The sequence below is a fragment of the Sciurus carolinensis genome, chromosome 15 (genome assembly GCF_902686445.1).
Source record: "Sciurus carolinensis chromosome 15, mSciCar1.2, whole genome shotgun sequence".
NCBI classification, from domain to species: domain Eukaryota; kingdom Metazoa; phylum Chordata; class Mammalia; order Rodentia; family Sciuridae; genus Sciurus; species Sciurus carolinensis.
In genome coordinates this window covers 57,592,772-57,615,655 of record NC_062227.1, presented here as the reverse complement: position 1 = coordinate 57,615,655, position 22,884 = coordinate 57,592,772, and the positions used below count along the sequence as shown (strand labels likewise).

The window sequence follows — 22,884 nt, the reverse complement described above, 5'->3', positions numbered from 1 at the left end:
TCAGGGCAACGCGCAGGTGTCACGTCGTGGGTGGAGCCCGAGGGGCAGGCGGCGGATTTCCGGTTCCGGGAGCAGCGAACGGCCGCGGAGACGACAGCTACCGCTTCAGAGAAGGCTGCTTCGGAGGAGGTAGAGGAGTAGGACCAGGCGGAGCGCGCAGACACGACCCTCACCATGGGTCCGCGGGCCTAGGGCGTCGGAAGCTACCGGCCTGTTGCCAAGCTGGTGAGACAGCTCTGGGAGTGGAAGTGGAGAGCGCTCAGGCGGAGGATAGGAAGGAATTGAGGCTCGGAACCCTGCCGGGGAGGAATGAAAGGCCCTCAGGCCGAGGAGGTGGAGGAATGGCGGCGCCGGAGTATTGAAAGGGAGGTCTGGAGGGATTTAGGTGGAGGACGGGAAGAAATATGGTTCAGACCGCTGACAGGAGTGTCGGGATCCTGGGACGAAGACCGAGAAGAATAAGGAAGATCAGAACGCCCAGGGGGAGATAATCGGGATTCTCAAGAAGCGAGAGATGGGGGTTCAGAACGTTGAAAAGAAGAAATAAGGGACCTTCGGCCTGATGACAAGGAGAAATGAGAGGGTTGGAATACTGAAAGGAAGAAACAGGGGAACTTACATGCAGGATGAAAAAGAATAGGGTGTCAGAGACTGACCAGAGATGTCATGATCCTGGATATGAAGGCGAGGAATGTGTGTGTGTGTTGGGAAAAATCAGAATTTCTCAGACTAAGAGAGGAATGGAGAATGAGAATGTTGAAGGGGAAGAGGGATGACTTGTTGGCTGTAGAGGAGAGAAATAGGTGTTTGGTCTATACTTGGAGAGGAACTATGGGTCAGAACACTGAGAGAAGAAATAAGGCTTCCAGAGCTCTTGTGCCAAAGAAGGGGAGACATGGGAGGCTTCCAGGCTGAGTAACGCAAAGAATGAGGAGCGATTCAGGCCAATGATATGGTTGGGTTAGGGTCTCTCAGAGGGTGTGGCGGAAGTTATAACCCTGAAGTAGTAGGCTAAGAGGACATCACATGTGGGACAGTTAAAACAGAAGAGAAATTGGGAAGTTTTGGATCAAAGATTCGGGGAATGGGAATTTAGAACACTAAAGTAGTGGACTGAAAACAAGAGGAATGGAGCCTTTTGTGCTGAACTTGGCAAGTATGGGGGTGTGTCTTAGGATGATAAGAATAGGAGTAAGGACCATTAGGTCAAAGACAGCTGGTGTCTTCTGCACCAAGGACAGGTAGAAATGGTGGGGGGGAATAAGTTTCTTGGGTTGACAGTGAAAGAAATGATGGGCTTTCAGTTTGAGGATGGGGAGAAGTAGGGAATCAGGACACTGAGGATAGAGAGCAATGGAGGCTAGCAAATCAAGGAACAGGAGGAATGAGGAACTCCTGGTCCCAGGACAGGGAAGAAGAGGGGTGAGAATGGAGGGTTTTCCCATGTGGCTGGCTGGCTGCTTGTGGCAGGTTCTAGGTTTCAGGCATGCATTAAAAAGATATCAGTTATTTGTGTGTCCTGGGGCAGTTTGCCCTTCCTAGAGCCTCAGTTTCTCCTATATTCTCCTCTTCCCCCACCTTACAGGCTGCTGCTACATTTGGAGGCCTCCATGGCTGAGGACTGGCTGGACTGCCCAGCCCTGGGCCCTGGCTGGAAGCGACGTGAGGTCTATCGCAAATCAGGGGTCACCTGTGGACGTTCAGACACCTATTACCAGAGGTAATGGGTGGGTTGTGGGCAGAATTGGGTGGGGTCGATTCTGGTTAGGGGCAGGGTAAAAGAGGGTGTGGTTAACTCTGTGGGTGGAGTTTAAATGATACAAAATAGTCAGTCCTCATTATTCAAAGATTTCATATTTGCAAATTCACCTATTTAATAAAATTTATTTGACCAAAGTCAATACGGTGCTTTCGTGGTTATTCACAAACACTCCCAGAGCAGCAAAAAATTTGAGTCACCCAATGCACACGTTCCCAGCCAAGGTTGAACAAGGCCTTTTTGTTTCAGCTTCCATACTGTAAACAAGCATTCCTTTTCGTGGTCTGTTTAGTGCCACATTTTTCCCATTTTCATGCTATTTTGTTGGTGATTTGACTATTTAAAATAAAGCCTGAATATATAGTGCGAAAATATCTAGTGTTCAGTGCAAGAAGGCTGTGATGTGCTTTGCCCAGAAAATACATGTCAGATAAACTTCGTTCAGGCATGAATTAGCAATGCTGTTATCTGTGATTTCAATATTATGAACCAGAAATATGGTACATCCAGAAAAAGAAGAGAAAACTTGCCAATATGTATGTGAGGACACACTGGGAAGTACAAAAAATAACATCTGTAGTACTTAATAAAGTTGTGGAAAAGATTTAGGAAAGCACTTAAATCTGTGGATCCATGAAATGATGAGCAATAAAGCATAGTGGACAGCATTGTTATGAGAAACACCAGAAAGACACGTTACCCAGTGTTGGGAAAATATAAACCCATCTCAGCTGGTGCTGGTTGGCTTGCATATTTCAAAAGATTATCTACACAGTATGGCATGAAAATTGTTAAAATTGAATGTAGTGCAGGAGCTACAGATGAGGAGTCCTCAGGGAAAAAAGAACTGAAAAGTACTTGCAAAGTGTTGTATGAAAAAAGGGTTATATAGAAGAAGGTTTTCAGTGCCATTGAGACTGATTTATTTTGATGGAACAGTGGCAAACCAGTCTATATGAGGAAAACAGCCTCCAAATCCCCTGCTTTGAGTCATTTAAAAACCTAAGCAATCATTTGTGAGAAAAATAAGGTGTCTTTAAACAGAAACACATTAACAAGGATCATATATTGATCAATGAATGAAAACATGGCCAAAGACTTGCTGGAAACTAACCCTGTATTTCTCCTAAGGAGCAATGTTTCCTTACTAATTCTGGGTTCATGGCAGTTTTATAGAACATAACTACCATGAATAATGAGAATTGACTGTAAATACATAAACAGGCATCATAAACCTTTTACATATCCTTTAGGATATATTAATGATACAGTTAACTAAGTTTTCTACTCTTTCTAGTTTTCTTTTTTGTATTAAAGTTTACATTTCCCTAGAATATAGTAAAACTGCAAACATGATTGCTTTCTTTTTATATTCTGACTTTTTCACATATTTACATACTTGTATAAAACTTTCAAAACTTAAAGTATTATTGTCAAGAATTATAAGGGATCCGAGATTTTACCCTACTTAGGATAAGATAACAAGTGAATGGATGCTGATAGGAAATATACGAGACCCCTGCGTCAGAAATGAAAGAATTTATTACGTCACCTGCAGGATCCAGTGCCAGTTCCCTGAATCCCAATCCCACAATGAGTGAACAGGGCTAAATAGTATATGCCCTGCATGTGAGTTGGTTGTATCAGAAAAGAAACCCTGAGCTTAGGGAATCCAGTCTCTTATAATATTAGGACAGTAATTATGCTTTCCCCTTCCTCTGGAAGGAGACCCTCTCTTATCTTCCAAGGTCTGTCTTAGAAACAGCCTTGATAAGATAGTTTATTACAAAGGACAATCAATGCCTCTTATGAGACATGCAGAAATGGAGACTCGGGGCAATCTCCCAGTATCACAGCATCAAATACTTCCACTTTATATTATAGGTAGTTTTTTGTTGTTGTTGTTTTGTTTTTGTTTTTTGTACTGGGGATTAAACCCAGGGGTGCTTTACTACTGAGCTACATCCCAAGCCTTTTAAGTTTTTCTTTTTTCATTTTGAGACAGGGTCTTACTGGTTTGTTCAGGGCCTTGTTAAGTTGCTGAGGCTGGCCTTGAACTTAGAATCCTCCTTTTTCAGCTGGGATTGCAGGCATGTATCACTGCACCAGGGTTAAGTTAATATTTTTGTGTGCTTTTTAAACATTTCTTTTAGAATTTTCTCTGATTATGCATTTGGTATGTAATACTTACATATTTATCTGTTATGTATTTGTGTTCTTATTTGTGTTAATTTTTACTTATAAAAGTATTTTCAATACCATTAGTGCTATGTGTTATAAATGTGTCTGTTTACATTTTATAGTCGTGTTTAATGATGGTAATACATACTAAGAAATGTATCATTAGGCGATTTTATTGCACAAAACTCATGGAGTACAGTTACACAAACCTAGATGGTATAGCCACTACACACCTAAGCTGAGAAATGTGCCATTAGACAATTTCATCATGTGAACATTATAGAATGTAATTCTACAAACTAGGATGTCTTCCCTCAAACCTCCCTGCTTGGGAGAGGACTGGGGATTGAACCCAGAGGCTCACACTTTGCTAACACAGGTGTTCTACTAGTGAGCTGCATTCCCAACCCTTTATATTTTATTGCCATACAGGGTCTCGCTAAGTAGTCCAAACTGGCCTTAAACTTGAGATCCTCCTGCCTCAGCCTCCTGAGTAGGGCTTATGTAGGCATGCACCACTGTGCCTCACTAGGCAATATAGTCTATGGGATGATATTCATATATGCTGTTTTTTGTTGATCATTAAGCAATGCATAACTATATATGCTGTATCCTGTTGCTCCTAGGGCTATGATGAACAATATGAGATTAAATCAAGCACAAGAGAAAATGATGAAATTGAGAAATGCAGTAAATCTGAGAGAGATGAGGCTGCTGCTGACCTGACATGGTGTACTGTTAAAGCAAACTAAAAAAAGTAGGAGTGCACTATAAAATAATGATAAAATGTACAACAAAGGGGCTGGGGATGTGGCTCAATGGTAGAGTGCTTGACTAGTGAGTGTGAAACCCTGGGTTCAATCCCCACTACCACATACTCAAAAATAGTATAGTAAATACATAAACTGGTAGTAGTCATTTATTATTATTAAGTAGTATGTACTGTATGTAATTGTATGTGCTGTATAACTGGCAGTGCTGTAGGTTTGTTCACATCAGCATCACCACAAACATGAGTAATGTTTTATGCTGTGGCATTACAATGGCCACAATGTCACTCGGCAATAGAGATCTTTTAGTTCCATTATAATCTTTACGGGACCATCATACAATATGTGGTCTGCTGTGAACTGAAACATCCTTATACAACTCATGACTATTATTTGTTAATGTTTGTAAACATGCTGATATTTTTATTCATATATCCTATTCTATTCCTTTTACTCATGGTTGTTTGGGGTGGGATCTGGGTGGGGCTCACAGGCCAAGTCCAGGCTGCCTCCTGAATCCCACTAGCCCTGTAGGAGAATTGTATGGGTGGAACTGCATTGGCTTCATCTCGGTGCCAACTCATCCTGGCCCATCCTCAGCCCCACAGGAGACAGGATCCGAAGCAAAGTTGAGCTGACCCGATACCTGGGCCCTGCGTGTGATCTCTCCCTCTTTGACTTCAAACAAGGCATCTTGTGCTATCCAACCCCCAAGGTACTTCACAATGCGGGGTATCCAGACAAGGGTAACGGCCACCTGACACCCATGCACTGACCCACATTCCTCCTGCTCTCACTCATCTTCAGGTCCAGGCTGTGGCTGTCCCCAGCAAGAAGCGGAAAAAGCCTTCAAGATCGGCCAAAACTCGGAAACGTCAGGTTGCTCCCCAGAGGACTGAGGTCAGGAAGGAGAGGAAAGAGAGGAAGGAGAAGAAAGAGAGGAAAGAGACCCGAGAGGATGAGACCAAGGCTGATACTGACACAGCCCCAGCTTCATTCCCTGCACCTGGGTGAGTATTGGCCTGAAGTGAACCAGGTGGGAGAGGTTTGTGATTGGTACTGTTACGGCCCCATATCTGTCTTTCCTACCCCAGGTGCTGTGAGAACTGTGGAATCAGCTTCTCAGGGGATGGTACTGGAAGGCAGCGGCTCAAGACATTGTGCAAAGACTGCCGAGGTGAGCAGCCCCCCTAGAATGGGACATTGAAAAACAGGAGCCAGGACAGGCCCACTGTCAGGTTAGGCTAGTCTGGGGATTGAAAAGACTACTGGCATGGGTGGAGGTTGGATGTTGGAAGTATGCAGCATGGGCAGAGGTTGAATGATGGAAGTCAGGGCTAAGGCAGTGGGTAAGGCCAGGTGTTGGTTGTTCCCTTCCCATTTCTGTCCCTCTCCCTTCCCCAGCACAGAGAATTGCCTTCAATCGAGAGCAGAGGATGTTTAAGGTAAGCGCGTGTGCTTCTTCCTCATAGCCCTGCAGTGGGAGCAAGATGTGATGGAGCTGGTGGAGGGTCTGATGGATTGGTCATAGATACATAGGGTGCAGGAGTTCTTTTATAGGGAACTTACCATGGATTGGTCACTGATGGGAATTAATTGGGGTATCTGTCAATAGATACAGTGATGAAGTCAACAGGGAGCCAGTAGACATAGTAATGGCCTCAGTGTTGGCAGCTAATCGGTAATTATCAGATAACAGTGATGAGGTTAATGGTGGTGATGGGAGCTGATGTCAGATCAGCAGACATGGGAGAGCAGTGGTCTTGGAGCCACCTTACCTAGACCTGTGATCTCACCCCACCCATTTCTGGCAGCGTGTGGGCTGTGGAGAGTGTGCAGCCTGTCGGGTAACTGAAGACTGTGGGGCCTGTTCCACCTGCCTCCTGCAGCTGCCCCATGATGTGGCCTCAGGGCTGTTCTGCAAGTGTGAGAGGAGACGCTGCCTCCGGATTGTGCAGAGGGTGAGTTGGGCAGGTGGGGTGGGCCCAAGGCTCACCCCAGCCCCTGGCCCTCATAGCCCTGACCCCATGCATCACACCTCCGGCCCCCCCACAGAGCCGAGGGTGCGGAGTGTGCCGGGGCTGTCAGACCCAAGAGGACTGTGGCCATTGCCGAGTCTGCCTTCGCCCTCCCCGCCCTGGTCTCAGGCGCCAGTGGAGGTGTGTGCAGCGGCGCTGCCTTCGGGTGAGTCAGGCTGGAGGGACCAGCACTGGCCTGGCTGGGCCAGAGCTCATTCTGTTATTAAAGTTGCCACTGCTGCTGCTGCTTCCTCCCAACCTGGCCTTGCCTACCTCATGTCTTTCTTTTCCCTCCCACCCCACATTCACCTCCCTGACCTCACCTACCTGTCTTTGTCTGCCAGTACTTGCTCACCGTCACCATCGCCGTCATTGGCGATGTCAATAATGCCCTTCTCTAGCGGTGCTCCCCATGCTGTGAGTGCCCCACAGCACACTCTTTCTACCTGTCCCATGCATGCTTTCCACACTTCAAGGGGTCCTGTGTCTGCCTGGGGCCATGAAACCCCAATCACTCTTTTGGCTCTCCCCCAGGGTAAGCGTGGACGCCACAGGGGAGGCTGTGACTCCAAGATGGCTGCCCGACGGCACTCTCGAGCTCAGCCAGTGCCTATTCTTCCCACACCACAGCCTCCAGAACCCCCAGAGCCCACAGAGCTGGTAAGATCCCAGTGGGCAGGGGAAAGAACAACCTTCACCTTATCCCAGTACCTGCCCTGACCCCACCCCATTTGCCTCTGCAGCACAACAGCTCCCCGGTGCCCTCACCTCCTGCCGAATTCATCTATTACTGTGTAGACGAGGACGAGCTAGTGAGTGGCCCCACCTTACCTGGATAAGTTTAGACTCTCAAGATGCTTGTTTAACTCAAGGAAGGAGATGGGTACTAGGATGGGATAAGTAATAATGGTGGAGAAGAATAACAAAGGATCAGTGGGTGCAGTGAGAGTGCCTAATGTCAGATGAAGCAACACTTGGTGGTTAATGCCGGACCAGCAGACCCTTGATAGGGCTGATAGAGGAGTAGGTAGCACAGTGGCTGCAGTTCATGTAGGATGAACCAACATAGCTGACACAGTGATGGAAGCCAGTGGGGTCAGCAAAATACTGCTAGAGGCGGGGAATCAAAGATAGTGTTGGTAGCTATACTGTGATGGAGCAGCCACAGTCCTAGTGGTATCAAATGCCAGCTGGCATAGTCACAGTGGCTAATGTTAAACTTGCAGACACTGAGGTATGGCATATGGGAAGTCAGCAGGCTGAGGTTAGTGTGCAGCTGGTTTCTCTGATAGAGCTAAAAGAACACCAGGAATAGTACTGGAATGGGGCGTTGAGGATGGCCTCTCCTAGTCCTAGTGACAGCACCACCATTCCCCCCACCCCAGCAGCCCTACACGAACCGCCGGCAGAACCGCAAGTGCGGGGCCTGTGCAGCCTGCCTACGGCGGATGGACTGTGGCCGCTGTGACTTCTGCTGTGACAAGCCCAAATTCGGGGGCAGCAACCAGAAGCGCCAGAAGTGTCGTTGGCGCCAATGCCTGCAGTTTGCCATGGTGGGTGGGGCAGGAAGGGTCAGGTGGATGGGATAGGTTGGGCCAGGCACCCTAGTGCCTGGGAGTGGCGGGCAGACCTGGTAGGTGGTTGGGTGGTACAGTGGCTCTGGCACAGAATTAGCAGACCTTGCGCTGGAGTAAATGAGTGTAGGTGGCACTGGCATTGCTAATGGGAAGTGGTAGGCTCAGTGATAAGGGCTCATGTAAGCAGATTCTGTGCTGGGATTATGGGAGGTTAGTATACACATTGAACAGTGCAGGGTGGGTGGGGTCAGTCAAGGCAGCAGGTGGCCATAGTACCCCTTTTTCCTTACAGAAGCGGCTGCTGCCCAGTGTTGGGTCAGGGTCCGAGGAGGGGGCAGGATCACCCCCACTTCACCCTCGTCGAAAGAGGCCAGTTTCTGCTCGACGGCCCCATCTGGCCCCAACCCTGAAGCCTCCTTTGGCTACTCGCACAGCCCGACCAGGCCGTGCCCAGCCTCTGATGAAGCAGGAAGCAGGTGCTAGCTTTGTACTGCCCCCTCCTGGCACTGACCTTGTGTTTTTACGGGAGGGTGCCAGCAGTCCTGTGCAGGTGCCGGGCCCGGCTACAGCTTCCACAGAAGCCCCATTACAGGTGAGAGTCCCATCTTATCCTGCCCTTTGCTATCTCACTCAGCCTGGTGTCAGAGTGCTGAGACCAAGTCTGCCACCATCCTCCCTCATGCAGGAGGCCCAGTGCTCTGGCCTGAGTTGGGTTGTGGCCTTACCTCAGGTGAAGCAAGAGAAAGCAGATGCCCAGGAAGAGTGGACACCAGATACAACTGTCCTGACTTCTCCCACATTGCAGCCTGGCTGCCCTAGCAAGGTGGGAACAGTGATGGATGTTCCTTTGGTGCCATAGTGGGGTGGTCTGTAAGCAGAGTGGTGTGCCACGATGGTGGCACTGTGAGCAGTGTAGGTGCAACTAGCATTACCCACTTTCTACCCAATTGATAGGAAGATGAAGGCCAGTGAAGAATGGGAAAGGCTTGTAGGCAGAAAGGTGGCATTTCTGTGCTGAACTATGATGGAAGTGGGATCTGTCAGCACAGTGACCATTTGGCTAATAGACTTTCCTTAGGCCAACCCTGTCCTTCTAACTACTGCCCTTCCCCTGATTCTCTCAGGCAGTAGACCTGTGCCTGCCACCTGTGAAGCAAGAGCCACCTGACCCTGAGGAGGGAAAGGAGGAGAACAAGGATGGCTGTGTCTCCGAATCGGCCCCAGAGGAGGAGGAGGCAGGAGGGCCTGGCACACCTGTGGTCAGTGCTGGGGGATGCCCTACCTTGCCCTGACCTTGTCTTAGCTCCTCCAGCCATGTTGACCCATGATGTTAATTCTTCCCTAGATCACGGAGATTTTCAGCCTGGGTGGAACCCGCTTCCGGGACACAGCAGTCTGGTTGCCAAGGTGTGCCCCACACAGTGAGGGGTGGGGACGGGGAGGGTGCTGGCCAGATGTGGACCCTGAGTTTTGAAAGTACAGTCAGCAGTTTGGGTCCAGAAGGAGATGAAAGGCCTATACCCACTACACTATTTACTACTGGTCGGGGGACAGGGTATGTGCAACACTCTAGAGAATTTTCCAGAGTCTCAGCCCAGTAGTATTCTAAGTCAGGGTCTCCTCTGGTGGGAGGGGGAGAAGACCTTGATGCCATGTGATGAGATTTGAAAGAAAAAGAAAGATTAGGAGAGTCTGGTGCCTGCCTTGCTAAGAAAATCCTGTAGGGGTCAGACTCAATACATAAACTTATTCAGAAGCTAAGAGGTCTTGACAGCCTTTGGAGTCTCCCAGAGACCAGTGGGTGGGCTGTCCCCTGAAAATGAAAAGAGCATATATCACAGAGATGGCATTGGGCTGGCCTGGACATGAGGTGGATAGAGGCTCTGGGTCCTGATTGTGGTATGTGAGCTGGGTTCACATGCAGTTGTGTGACCTCTGGCTTGTCCTGTGCCTCCTGGAGTAGCCTCTGTGGAAGGGCTCAGACTGTCCCCTTGAACCTTTCCTATTGAGATTACTATTTCAGCTGCCAAACAAAACTGTCCCTTTAGACCTGGCAATAGGATGAAGGGTAGGTACCTGAAAGGACTGGGATGGCTGAAGGAGGACCAGAGCATGCTGCCTCCTGCAGAAGGTTGACAGGCCCTACACAGAGTCCCTAGATACAGGCAACAGAAACTTGGCTCAAGCACTGAACTCCCTTGTTCCTTTAACCAGTTCCAGCTGTACCTGGGGGAGAGGTACTGACTGAGCCCCTGCTGGGTGCACAGCAGTGTGGGGGACCCCGCTGTAACTACACTGAGCCCTGTAAGGCTTGCCCTTCAGGAGACACAGGATCCCTACCTGCAGGGAGCTTATCATTTGCTGTGCGTGAAATCATTACGTGTTACAGAGTAGGTGCTGGGCTCTCTGTATTGGTGGTTTTTAGAAGAAAGAAAAGAGATACAGGATGATTAAGGGAAGTGGGTGGAGGATGCAAAATAGGAGGGAATGATTTTGTGATGCTCCATTTTGCACATAGCAAACCTCATTCAACATACAGAACTGCTCCCTCTTCTCTAGGTCCAAGGACCTTAAAAAACCTGGAGCTAGAAAGCAGTAGACTGGAGGCTTCTGCAGACTGTAGGACTCAAGGTGATACATGCAGACCGGCTTTGTGAGAGACAACCCTGATGTGCCAGGGGCTGGCCAGGGGCTAGATTGGTTGCAGGGCTTGTGTGTGGATCAACGATAGGTGAAAACCTACCAGCAAACCTGAGGAGCAGGCCTACTTCCTACGTGGAGCTTAGAGGAAGCAAGCCCGAAAGGAGGAGAGAGTCAGGGGAGAAAGTTGGTTCATCTGCTGCCAGGAGTCTGAGTGTGATGAGAAGTTGAATGTTAGGGGTGGGAGAGCTGGGGTGAGGAAGGGAATGTAATTAAAGCTATTACAAAGAACCTAAACAAGTCATCTTCATAAACAATTTTAAGTGGCTTCTGGTGAGACATAGCAGTGTCTCTAAACATTTTCTCAGGGAGACAGCAATTGAAAATGCAATGTGAATAAATGAGAAAAGGAAAGGAACCGCTGTTTGGTGAACTCCTCCTATGGACCCATTTATTTAATCCTCAAAACAGTCTTTTTAAGAAGACATTGATTTTGTGCACTTCTGCCAGTGAGAAAACTGAGATTCAAAAGAGATTAACTTTCTCAATGTCAAACATCCAGGGTTGCTAGAACCTAGAATTATACCCAAGTGGTAAAAACTTTGTTCTTCAAGCCACTAAACTGTTAACTGCAATCCTATGTGCAATAATGTGTAATACTGCAGTAATAGTTTTCAGTGACTTTGAATATATAGCAGATTTCTATTAATACTATAATAAGTCCTTTACACTCCTGCCTTTAGCATGGTTTAGGGAGTTCTAAGGCTTTAACGTGGATGGGGTAACCTTGCCAGAATACCTGTTCATCCAGAAACAGAAAGAGTTCTCCACAAGCCCTGGATACTGCATAGGATTCTTCAAACCCTCAAGGGTGTCCCTTCCCATTGACACCTGTCTATTTTGCTTGTTACCCTGACTGCCCCTCCTCAGTCATAGCAATCTTTGGAACTAAAGCTGCCAGCCCAGCTCATCTTTCCTGACAACATACATCTCCTGCCCTTTGATGACCTTCATGCTTGGTTCCTGTCCTTGGCCCAAATGTCTTCCAGGAGGCTGAATTCCTGCTTTAAATTCTGCCCAAGGGCCAGTCTTGGCTCAGCCTTACTCACTCTAATGCTTCATTCATAATTTGCCAGAAAGAATTGATATATAATTTGTTACTTACCTTTACATGGCCAGGACTTAGTAAATGCCTTCCTTGCCTACTCTAGTTCTAGCCCTGCAGCTTTAGGTAATTCTGGTATGGATTAGTTTTTTCCCATTTCTAACTCACAAGATACAGCTCTCTAACACCATTTTGTTCTTTGCCCTGCTCTATCTAGTTAAGCCCTAGTCAAGACTAGATAATCTAATATTGTTTTGTTCCCCCTAGGGAACCCTAGTAGTCTAATTCTGACAAGCAATATTCTAAGGGAATTTATTTGATTGGCATTCTGACTCATAATGAAGAATGTGATTACTGTGACCACCAAGAAACAGATGATGTGTAATGTGTATTTTAAGGGATTTATTAGAGGGATTTGACTTCATATAATTGTGGAAGCTGGTTAAACAGTTTCTGTAAGAGTTGTCTTTGCATCTAATGCTGGAGCTTGAAGTCTGCAGGGAGGCAGTCGGGAAGGGAAGATGGATGTAAAGTGTGGGAGACGGAGGACACACTGGAACTCACGAGCACAAGCTGGGACCCACAAGGATTTCCTGGAGCCCATGTCAGTCTCTCACCACCTCCTGCTTCAGTGATGTGGGTGTCCTGCAGAAGAAGTTGGTGCCCTTCCTCACAGAGTTAAATGTGCACCTGGCTCAGCATTAGAGAAACTGAAGGAAGCTCTCAGGGAAGGTATAACAGCTGCAGGCCTGGCTGCAGGCCTGGCTGCAGGCCTGGGGGCTGCCCCACACCAGTGAGGTGAGCCTGCAGATAAATGACTGCATGTATGAACTGCAACAGCACCTTGGTGCCCCTGCACCAACCGTCCAACTGTAAACTATGTTGCTGCTTCACTTCTGCCCTCCAGTTATCTGGCAGAATGTCTCTTGTGACCATCCTAACCAGAAGCGTTTGGGGAAGGGAGTTCTGGGAAACAGCCAAGATGACACGTTGCAAAGCCATCCTGCCGAGAGTCAGCTCCCAAGGGTCTCACTACTCAACTGAGGATAACTTGATAAAACTACGTTGCTGAAAACACAAAACTCAAGACAAATTCTGTCAAGCCAGAACAAATTTGCTGATCTTCAGCTATTTTTGTATCATTCATTCAGGTATTAAGAAACTGGCCTACAGCAGGCACTGTACTTAATACTGGAATACAGAAATGAAAAAGATATGGCCCATGCACTTTTATTAAATGCATCAATATGTATTATAAGTGGTGAATGAATTTCCAGATTTATCATGGAACTTAATGCTGAGAATATAAAATTCAAGAAACTAAGGGGAGGCCAGCCTTTGGGTGAAGCTTGTTGGGCACAGTAGGATTGGAAATAATTTGAGTAGTTTCTATCTCTGTTATATTTTTAAGTTACTATTAAGAGATTTTTATTATCCTGTTTACGGATTTATATGCTTAGTGTTTCTGGGAAGTGACTTGATGGTGATAGCAGTGATTGCCTCAGAGAAACTGGGATAGTGGGTGGCAGGATCAAAGTCAGTTCTACCCAAGGACCCCTGAGGTGCATCATTTTCTGGACCTCAGAGCAGGTGGCTGGCGGCTGATGGCTGAGGCTCTTGGTGCTGATACCCACACTGGGCCCAGCCCTCCAATCTCCTCAGGGTGAGGGAGCCTGCCAGTCGCTCATTCCACCCTTGGGGAGTCACCGGCAGCCTTCTGGGCTTCCCATCGACACAAATGCCTTCCCCTGGGCAGGGCCTGGAGGGAAGCAACTACCCCTTCAAAGAAGTGAAAGACAAAATGGAACTGGAGTTAAATAACCAGGCTCGCCCAGGGTGAGGGCACTGCACAATCAACTCAGGGACCAACACGGGGACATCCGAGGGCAGCCGCCTGTCAGCATCAATTGGCTTCCCCGTCGCCTCTGAAAACTCATCGGGACCCTCCGGGCTGCACAAGCTGAGGGCACCCGACGGGCAGCCCCAATCTCAGTGGCTTTTCCCAAACCCCAAAAGGACGGAGGGCGGCATTTTCATTGCCTCACTTCTCCAAGGGTATATGGGCCGGGGGAGGTTCCCCTCAGACCCACCCTTGCAGGCCAGTGCCTGGGACTAAAGATCAAGGATCCGCCCCCAGGACGTCTTCCAGTGAACCCAGTCGACCTCCTAATTTCTTTCTTTTTTGTTTGTTTCAGGCTACGTAAACTCTTAGCAGTAAATGAAAATGAGTATTTTACGGAACTGCAATTGAAAGAAGAAGCATTATAGGAGGAAAAAGTGAATTATTAAAAGATTATTAAAAGAGAAGAAAGACATTATTTTGTGGCTGAAAAGCTGAACCAGCAATTCAGGATATGGAATCCAAATCTAGAAACGTACCACATAGAAAACTGAAGTGGGTGGACTACAAATGATTAAGGAATGCTAATTTACAGTAACTGCGGCCTTAAGAGGGTATACATAGTTGTACTTAGGTTACTAGTATACCTCTGTAACTGGCGTAGTTACTGATTTTTTTCCTTCTGTGCTCTGGTGTTCTGTGCTTGCACCCACTTTAGAATGGGAATGCCAAAGAGTCATTCTTAATTGGCTTTTATGTATTAACTACCATCATGCTCTTGAGGGAAACTACAGCTGTGGTTTCTACCTGTGCTGAGGGCTCTGCCAGATCCAATTCCCTGATCTGTGTTGCCAGTTCTGCCTGGGATCCTGATTCTCAGGAAATGATCACCTGGACTCAATGAATTTGCATCCTGACCCAGGCTAACTGATCCGTTGATTCAGACTCTTGGTCTTTATTTTGCCCAGCCAGGTAATGCCACTGCCCCACCAGCCCATTTGATCTGTCCCCTTCCTAAGAAAACCCTAAGTCTAAACCCTGGTTTCTGCCCAGTGCAGTAGGAAGATTTTATTAACAGATTATTATTACTGGTTGGGTAGTTTGATAAAGCACTTTGGCTCCCTGAGCCTTAATCCACTACGCTCTAAAATGAGGATAATATCTGCTGTTCTATCTACTCTGTAAGATATTTGTCAAGCTCCAAGGTTGTATCTGTGAAAATACCTTGCAAATTGTAAAAAACTACGCAAATATAAGGTGGTCTTGTGATGATTATTATCGCCATTACCAAAAATAATCTATAGATGATTCAAATTTTATCCTTCCCATAGGACGTCCACTAACCTTGCCCAACCTTTCAGGCCTGTTAGTCTATAAACAGCAAAGTCAACTGGAATTGTAATTAGACCTTCGACTTCCCTCAACTTCCCTCTGGTTAGAGAGCTTCCCCCACCCCCTGCCTTTTCCACTGAGCCCTACAGGAAGGGAAAGAGGCCAGTGGGAGGTCTGATCAGGGCGGGGTGACTAGTGCAGAGCCTCCACTGTAAGAGGAAGTCCTGAGTGCCGGCGTCAGTGGCCTCCATGGCGACCGGACTCACTTCCGCCTGACCCACCCACTACCTCCACCCGCAACACACCCCCCCCTCCCCCGTGAGGTGCACCATGGCAACAAGACCTCTGCGTTGCGGAAGCAGGTCTGGAAGGTTACAGTGGTTGCCCGCCGGCCGAGGGGATCCAAAATGTACAGCCAGCGATTCGGCTCCGTCCCGCGGGAAGTTAAGGGCCCCACTCCTAAAGTGGTGATGGTGGTAAGCGCAAGAACTGTGTGCGGGACCCTGAAGTTTTCTCCATCTCCCTGCACGCCAGGCCTAGCCAAACCCAGCAGGGACTTTAGAGGAGTGAATGTCTGATGTGGCAGGTTAATTTTGAAAGCAAGATAGTCACTCACCTATCTTCCTGCCCTCACTCACTTATCCCCCATTATCCTCTTTCTCTCCCTCCCAACTTATAGTTAAAGTAATTCAGTCTGTATTTGGAGAATCACTACTGGGATCTTGAGGTTTTTCGTTTTCCAAGACACCCGAAGGAAGGAGGTCTGCCCCTTGCAATGGGAAATGTGTGTCATGGAAAGGGAACTGCATGAGAAGCAGATCTGAGATTTGTGCTGGCTGTGAAGCATTATGATCATGGGTGATCCTGCACCCCCAAGAAAATCGTCTATGGAAGAGGAATTGGATTATGTGGGATTGTGTGTGGCTATAGAACCTTACCTGTGTCAACTCAAGGAGTAACCAGAACTGGACAAAAGTGGTCTCTGCAGACCTGGAAATATGCCCAGTGGTTACCTCCAAGGCTGGGAGTATGCCAGAGGAAGGCAGTTGTTGCAGGATTTGATGAGTCTTTCTGAGAAGCCCAGACACTAATGGTTAATGCACCTGTATTCATTTGTTCCTACAAACTAGTTTCTACAAATCAGAAAACACCACCATGTGTTATTAGGCAATTAGGATTATCTCCTGAGTCTCTCCTGTGTGCACAGCACTGTAGAAGACATAGGAGTGTGTCCAATAACCTTGGGAGGTTTACTGTTCATTAGAAGCCTGATCTCTGCCTTCAAGGAGCAAGAAACAACTTGCTCATACATAAAAACCACTAAAGGTTAACACAGTGGATAATAATCTACATTCTCTGTGATAGCAGTTGTGAAAGAATTATCAGGGGTAATTTTGCCACACAGTGCACATAGAAAATTTCAGTCACCTGCTCCCTCTTCTCTAGGTCCAAGGACTATAGAATCTGGAGCTGAAAAGCAATAAACAAAGGTTCTATGGGCTGTAGGGCTCAGTGTGATAATCCTAGACAAATTTCTTGAGGGACAGCATCTGATCTATTTTGAGTCAGCACTCAGGGTCTGTGTCATCTGTAATCTGGTGCTATTACAATTTACATTGGAAACTAATAAAGAACAGGAAAAGAATATACCACCAAATCAAAGAGGCAGACCTACTGAATACCTTGTGCTTATAGAATAATTTGGAGAAAAAGAAAGAGGTCAAGGTTGGTTGTGTCTGATCCTCCTCAGGCCTCTGGATGTGCTAAGAAATGACAGAGTTGTATTAGGGAAAGAATTAAAGTCATCAAGAGATGAGATCTGAACACTAAACAATTCCCCAAAAGAAAGCAATAAAAAAATAATGGAATGTGGGTATCTACTGGGAGGGCATTTATTTCACTCCTGTGACTGATGAGAAAACAGACTCAAATATATTAAGCATTTGCTCAACACAGTTAATAATGGGTAGAGGCCAGAATTAAACCTAGGATCAAGGCATCATTCTTTAAGATATTAAAATGTAAACTGTACTCCTCAAAATTATAACTGGAGATGTTACAGTAACAAGCTCTCAGCAACTTTGGGAAAATATAGGCCATTAGTAGATCTTGTTATCCTGCCTTTAGCATGGTTCAGTGCTCTGGTATATGATATGGTAGCCACTAGCCACCCATGTCTTTAGACCACTTGAAATGTACTGAGTCACATGCTGAAATAATATTTGGATATATTGATCTAATAAAATATATTATCAAAATTAACTTCCCCTGCTTCTTTTTACTTCTAAAAATAAAGCTGTTAGAAAATTCAAATTTACATATTTGGTTTGCATTATATTTCTGTTGAACAATATAGATTTTGAGCAGTGCCAAAGACTGCCTAGATTGGCATCACATTGGTGGAGAACCCTAGGTTTTATTTTATTTACCTCGGGACTGGCTTCTTTCAAGACCAGAGTCCTGCACAGGATATTCTCAACCTTAAGAGTCTTCCTGGCCCCTGAACTACTCATGTTTCTCACAGCCCCTCACCCTCATTCCTCACTTCAGATAAAATGTACCCCTAAGCCTGGTTCCTGTCCTGGCCACTGAAGGTAACTGTTTCCAGACAATGATACATGGCTTCTGTTCTTATCCCTTGTGTCCACCAGGAACCTGAGTTCTTGCTGTGTATCTTGCCTGAGGTGCCATGGCTCTGCTCCTGCTCCTGCTCCACTTTATTGTCACAGAATCTGCATTCATGAAATGCCAGAAATATTAGAGAATAATAGTTTCTCTATAGTTGGATCTAAGGCTCCAAGTAATTTCTGATATGGATCAGTTACTTCTCATGATATAACTTTCAATGACATCTGACTCCTCCCTACCTCAGTCCTAACTTCATCTTTTTCAGCTACATCTAAGTGCATATATATATATATTTATCTTTTCATCAAACTATCTTCATATGTTAGTTTTCTTTCCCTAGAGACATTTTTACAAACACCAAACTCTAGAATTCTGGTAACCCTGCCAATGATGTCCTAAATGTAATTTATCAGACTGACTTTCTGCCTTATGAGTTAAAAGTTTTGTTATTGGGAATCAACACCCCAGAGTCTCACAACTCACCTAAGGATGACTAGATAAAATTGTTACTGAAAACACAAAACTCAAGACTATCGATTTCATGGTGGCTCCAGGAGGTGCAGAAATTGCATCAATTTCACACAGAAATGTTGATTGATTGATCAGTTCATTCATTTGTATTGAGAAACTATGGTAGAGATTATTATGCTCAATGCTAGGAATGTGGAAATGAAAAATTTATAGCCTATAAGGCTTCATTTAGTGTATCAATATGTATTCAAGGTGTGCATGCATATCTAAATTTTTAGTGGACATTTGTATAAAAATAACATATTTATAGAAATCAAAGCTACCCCAGAATGTTAGTAGCACAGCCCTTGCATTCTAACCTCTGGAAACCATAGAAATAGAAATAAAATTCTACGTACCACCACCTTTTTTGAATTTTTCTTTTCCTTTCTCTCCTTCCTCCCTTCATTTTTTCCTTAGGGTTTTTCATTGACACAAATATATCTATTATATATTATATATAGTATGTAATATACTATGTGATATTTGCTATATTATATTAATGGTATTATATATTATTGGTATATACTGTATATTATATTTAATGGTATATACTGTATATTATATTAGATATGTACTATATATTTCTTACTACATATTTTCCTGTATACTGTCACAGCATATATTGTATGTATACAATGTATTACATAGTCTATAATATACTATATATTACATATGCTATACAATGTAGCATATATAGTAGTATATACTATATATGTGATGTAGCGCTATATACTGTGTATATATGTATATATCCTACATACCATACATACACACACACATATCCTATATACTTAGATACTAGCTCCTCAAAGTATTTTGATGGTAGTTATTATAGTATTTACCCCTGAGAAACAATATGGGGCAGTGGGTGGCAAGAGCAAGGTCAGGAATTAGACCCTCTAATTCTTACTCTATTCGGGTCTACTCTAACTATTTGTACGTTGGGCACATCACTTAAGCATCTGGGTTTGAATAGATAATCTCTAGGGTCCTATACAAATCTTAACTTTGTATTTCCATCTACTTTTACTCAAATAACACTGTAGACATACAGTGTTCCCCAACTGTTGATGATTTGACTTACAATTCTTTGGTTTTATAATGGTGCAAAAGCAACAGGCATTCAGTAGAAACTGTGCTTTGAATTTTAAATTTGGATCTTTTCCCAGGCTAGCAATATAGAGTATAATACTCTTGAGATACTGAGTAGGGCATTGAGCCACAGGTCCCAGTCAGTCACATTGTCATGACAGTGAATAAAAGATACTCTGCAGTGTATTGTGATGCTAAGCTGTGAAGTTTAGTAGGTTAGGTTAAATGTATTTTTGATTAACAATATTTTGAACTTATGATGGGTTCATTATGATATAACCCCATCATAAGTCAAGGAGCATTTGTATTTGAGACTGATTTGATGACATCTTAAGTATAAACTCAAAGAATCAAGCAAGCTACTCCTTAGGAGTTTAAGCTATTTTCAGTTGTAATAGGATTTTTTTTTTTTTTTCAGTGCTGGGGATTGAACCCAGGGCCTTGTGCTTGCAAGGCAAGCACTGTACCAACTGAACTATATCCCCAGCCTGATGTATTTGTTTTTTACACCCAATTGTATTTAGTATGAGTATTGGTGGAAGTCATGGTTAATTGAAAATATGCTATTTATTTTTTATCTCTTCTAAGTGATAGTTGAGTTTGTTTGTTTTCAGAGAGCCAAACCCTCCAAAGTCCAAGGGGCTGAGAAACATCTGGAAAGAATCCAACGCAGCCACCAGAAGTACCATGCTACTTTGGCCTCCATTAAGGCAAGGGAGCGGGATCGTCTCAAAGTTGAGTGGGACCAGTGCAATGATCGCAAGTTTTTGCACAACCTTGTGCAAGCAAGAATCAAGGATGCCATGCAAGGGTTTATCATCAACACTGAAGAAAGACGAAACAAGTAAGGTTTATACACCTGGCAGCCCAGACTATGAAAACTCCTCCAAACCACAATTTGATATTGACTAGTCAAATTATCAAATATAGTAAAGATCATGGCTGAGTTATTTATGTTCAAATCAATAGTTATTGCTTGTTGATATTTTTACTTGTGATAACCTACATTTAGATGGAAACAAAATAATATTGTAAAATTTATGATTATATATGTCATTCTGAAATTGAATATAAGAAAAATCAGTAAAATGGTACACATTAGATGAGAGTTTCAATTTGTGTGTGTATATATGTGTTTTTTTCAGGCTTCGTGAACTTTTAGCATCAGAAGAAAATGAGTATTTTGCTGAAATGCAACAGAAAAAAGAAACCATCGAGGAGAAAAAAGATAGAATGAGAGAGAAAACCAAATTATTAAAAGAGGAGAAAGAAAAAGAGAGACAGAATTTTGTGGCAGAAAAGTTAGACCAGCAATTCAGGTAATGGAATTGGAAAAACACATAGAATCTGAATTTGGTGTATTAAAAAAGAATTAAGAAGGCTGATTTACAGTAAACTATAGCCTCAGGATGATGTAACATGGTGTTCCTACTTTTAAGTCTTGGCACTGAAAATATAGGTACTGAGTTTGTCTGAAAACTCTGCTCTGGTGTTCTGTGCTTGCTTCCCAGTTAGAATGGTACCAAGTGAGATTTTGTTACTGAATATTAGCTATTAACCTCAGCCTTACTATTGGCAGGAAGTTCCTTTAAAGCCCTGTCCCAGGGAGTCTTTGATAAAGTCAAGCTTTCCTCCTCCTGCTGCAGTCTCCACCTGTACCAAGCATATGCCAGGCTCCCTGCTCTTTACTATTTCCTTGCCTGAGATACTGATCCTGGGAGTCTGATCATCTGCATTTCCAATTCATTTCCTGAATCAGACCCATGGTGGCCTTCTGTTTTCAGATTCTTGGATTTTATTGTACTCAATCTGATTCTGTGTCTGCCTTCATAGGATCCCTTTTCATCTTGGTCTTCCATTTTAGGATACTCTGATTCTATACCTTGGTTTCAACCCAGTGCCATGCACTTACTAATGGAACAGTTTATAGAGAAGTAAGTACCCATCCTCTGCGATGACCTATAGGATCACATAGGCAGATGTCTTAAACTACAGAAACTGAGATTTCTTACCTCTAAAGCATGATACTCTGAAAATTCTCAATGCCCTATATTTTGTCCTAGAACTATAGTTCCTAGAACAAGGACATATTTATAATTTATAAATTATAGTTCCTCAGTTATATTTTCAGTGCCTCTTGTACTTTTTGAAGAGGGTGAACATTAAGAATTGCTATTGTATTTCTCAAGTGGGTTGTTCATTTTACTGTTTTTTTCATTCCTGTCTTTCAGTGCAACAATAATCACATGATATGACCTATAGAATGCTCCAAATCATCTGTCTTTAATTTTAGAGTAGTTGATTAATATTTTTATAGTTTGAATATTATCTGAAAGTTATGATCGCCCACCGCCCGCGGGGACAATCACAACGCGTACGCTCTTCTTGATCACAGGAACCAAAAGCCGTTTATTCCGCAAGTCTCAGACTTATATCGAGAACATCAGCCTATCAGAGAGTAGACTATCAGGAAAGTCAGCATTTCAAGGAACAGTCTCCAGACAGATACCAGGATTGCCTCATGTACAACAGCCAACCAGAGTTACTTCCTAAAACTTGTTTATGAGTGCAGCTATGTCTGGCAAGCTGCCAGGCACCATCTTAGAGATCAGGCCAGGGTATGGCTCTGGGGCCCTCAGAGCCCGCCCCTGACAGAAAGTATTTAAAATATAGCCATTGAAAGTCATTAATTCATTCAGTAAATACTTTTGAGACCTGTATTAGTAGATTTTCATTGCTATGACCAAAATACCCAATAAAAACAATCTAGAGGAGGAAAAGTTTATTTTGGCTCATGGCTTCTGTCGACTTCACTGCTCTGGATGCCAGGTCAGGCACAACATCATGGTTGTGCATGAGCATGGTGGAAGAAAACTATTCAGTTCATGACAGTCAGGAGGCAGAGAGAGCGAGCAAGCAAGGTACTAGGGACAAGATATAAACTCCAAAGGCACATCCCCAGTGACCATTTACCTCCAGCTATATTCTACTACTTGCCTACAGTGACTACCCAGTTAATCCATTCAAGTGGATTAATCCACTGATGGGCTAATCGTTTTACCTCAAAGCATTCTTGCATTGTCTCAGACATGAGCTTTATATCTAAACCATAATGAGCCTCTATTTTGTGTTGAGCTCTGTGGTAGAATAATCAATTCATTGGCTTAAGAAAAATTAATGTCACTTAGGTCATCAGGTCACTAAGTATGAGTGGGAACTGAGTGGATATATGTTAAGCCGAAATCAAGAATGGATGGTCCAAGAATATCATAAACCCTGAGTTAAAATCTGATAGAATACTGAAGGCTATGAGAGTTCATTTTTGACAGCACTCAAAATGTGAGTAGGTCAAAAATCTGAAGGTCAGCAGATATGAGAAAGCAGCAAATCCAGGCATGTGGAGGGAATAAGACATGCTTCAAAGAAAAA

General features: G+C 44.5%; 2 protein-coding genes across 12 annotated transcripts in view; both read left to right on the top strand.

Annotated features, from left to right (window-relative positions):
• Positions 1-40: 40 nt before the first annotated feature.
• Mbd1 (methyl-CpG binding domain protein 1) lies at positions 41-14,248 on the top strand. 11 transcript variants are annotated; one of them, XM_047525990.1, is made up of 16 exons: positions 41-225; positions 1,586-1,720; positions 5,311-5,425; positions 5,518-5,720; positions 5,805-5,887; positions 6,115-6,155; positions 6,525-6,671; positions 6,766-6,894; positions 7,263-7,388; positions 7,472-7,540; positions 8,117-8,281; positions 8,598-8,897; positions 8,991-9,128; positions 9,430-9,564; positions 9,651-9,712; positions 12,544-14,248. In XM_047525990.1, the coding sequence occupies exons 2-16, from the start codon at positions 1,611-1,613 to the stop codon at positions 12,683-12,685; spliced, it is 1,965 nt and encodes a 654-aa protein (XP_047381946.1). In that variant the 5' UTR covers positions 41-225; positions 1,586-1,610; the 3' UTR covers positions 12,686-14,248. The 11 variants fall into 11 exon arrangements, with proteins under 11 accessions (XP_047381946.1, XP_047381947.1, XP_047381950.1 ...); XM_047525989.1 differs by having other exon boundaries at positions 42-225; positions 8,114-8,281; XM_047525993.1 differs by having other exon boundaries at positions 42-225; positions 10,865-12,685.
• Positions 14,249-15,576: 1,328 nt separating this feature from the next.
• Positions 15,577-22,884, top strand: part of Cfap53 (cilia and flagella associated protein 53) — a 36,489-nt gene continuing 29,181 nt past the window's right edge. The window contains exons 1-3 of the mRNA XM_047526001.1: positions 15,577-15,698; positions 20,070-20,299; positions 20,601-20,774. Coding sequence (XP_047381957.1) covers positions 15,630-15,698; positions 20,070-20,299; positions 20,601-20,774 — 473 coding nt within the window. The 5' untranslated portion in view covers positions 15,577-15,629. The remainder of the gene's footprint in view (positions 15,699-20,069; positions 20,300-20,600; positions 20,775-22,884) is intronic.

Coding starts and splice junctions, on each gene's coding strand:
- Mbd1 (XM_047525989.1), top strand. CDS start 1,611: ATGGCTGAGGACTGGCTGGACTGCCCAGCCCTGGGCCCTGGCTGGAAG. Junction 6,156..6,524: donor GAGAGCAGAGGATGTTTAAG/GTAAGCGCGTGT, acceptor CATTTCTGGCAG/CGTGTGGGCTGTGGAGAGTG. Junction 8,282..8,597: donor AATGCCTGCAGTTTGCCATG/GTGGGTGGGGCA, acceptor TTTTCCTTACAG/AAGCGGCTGCTGCCCAGTGT.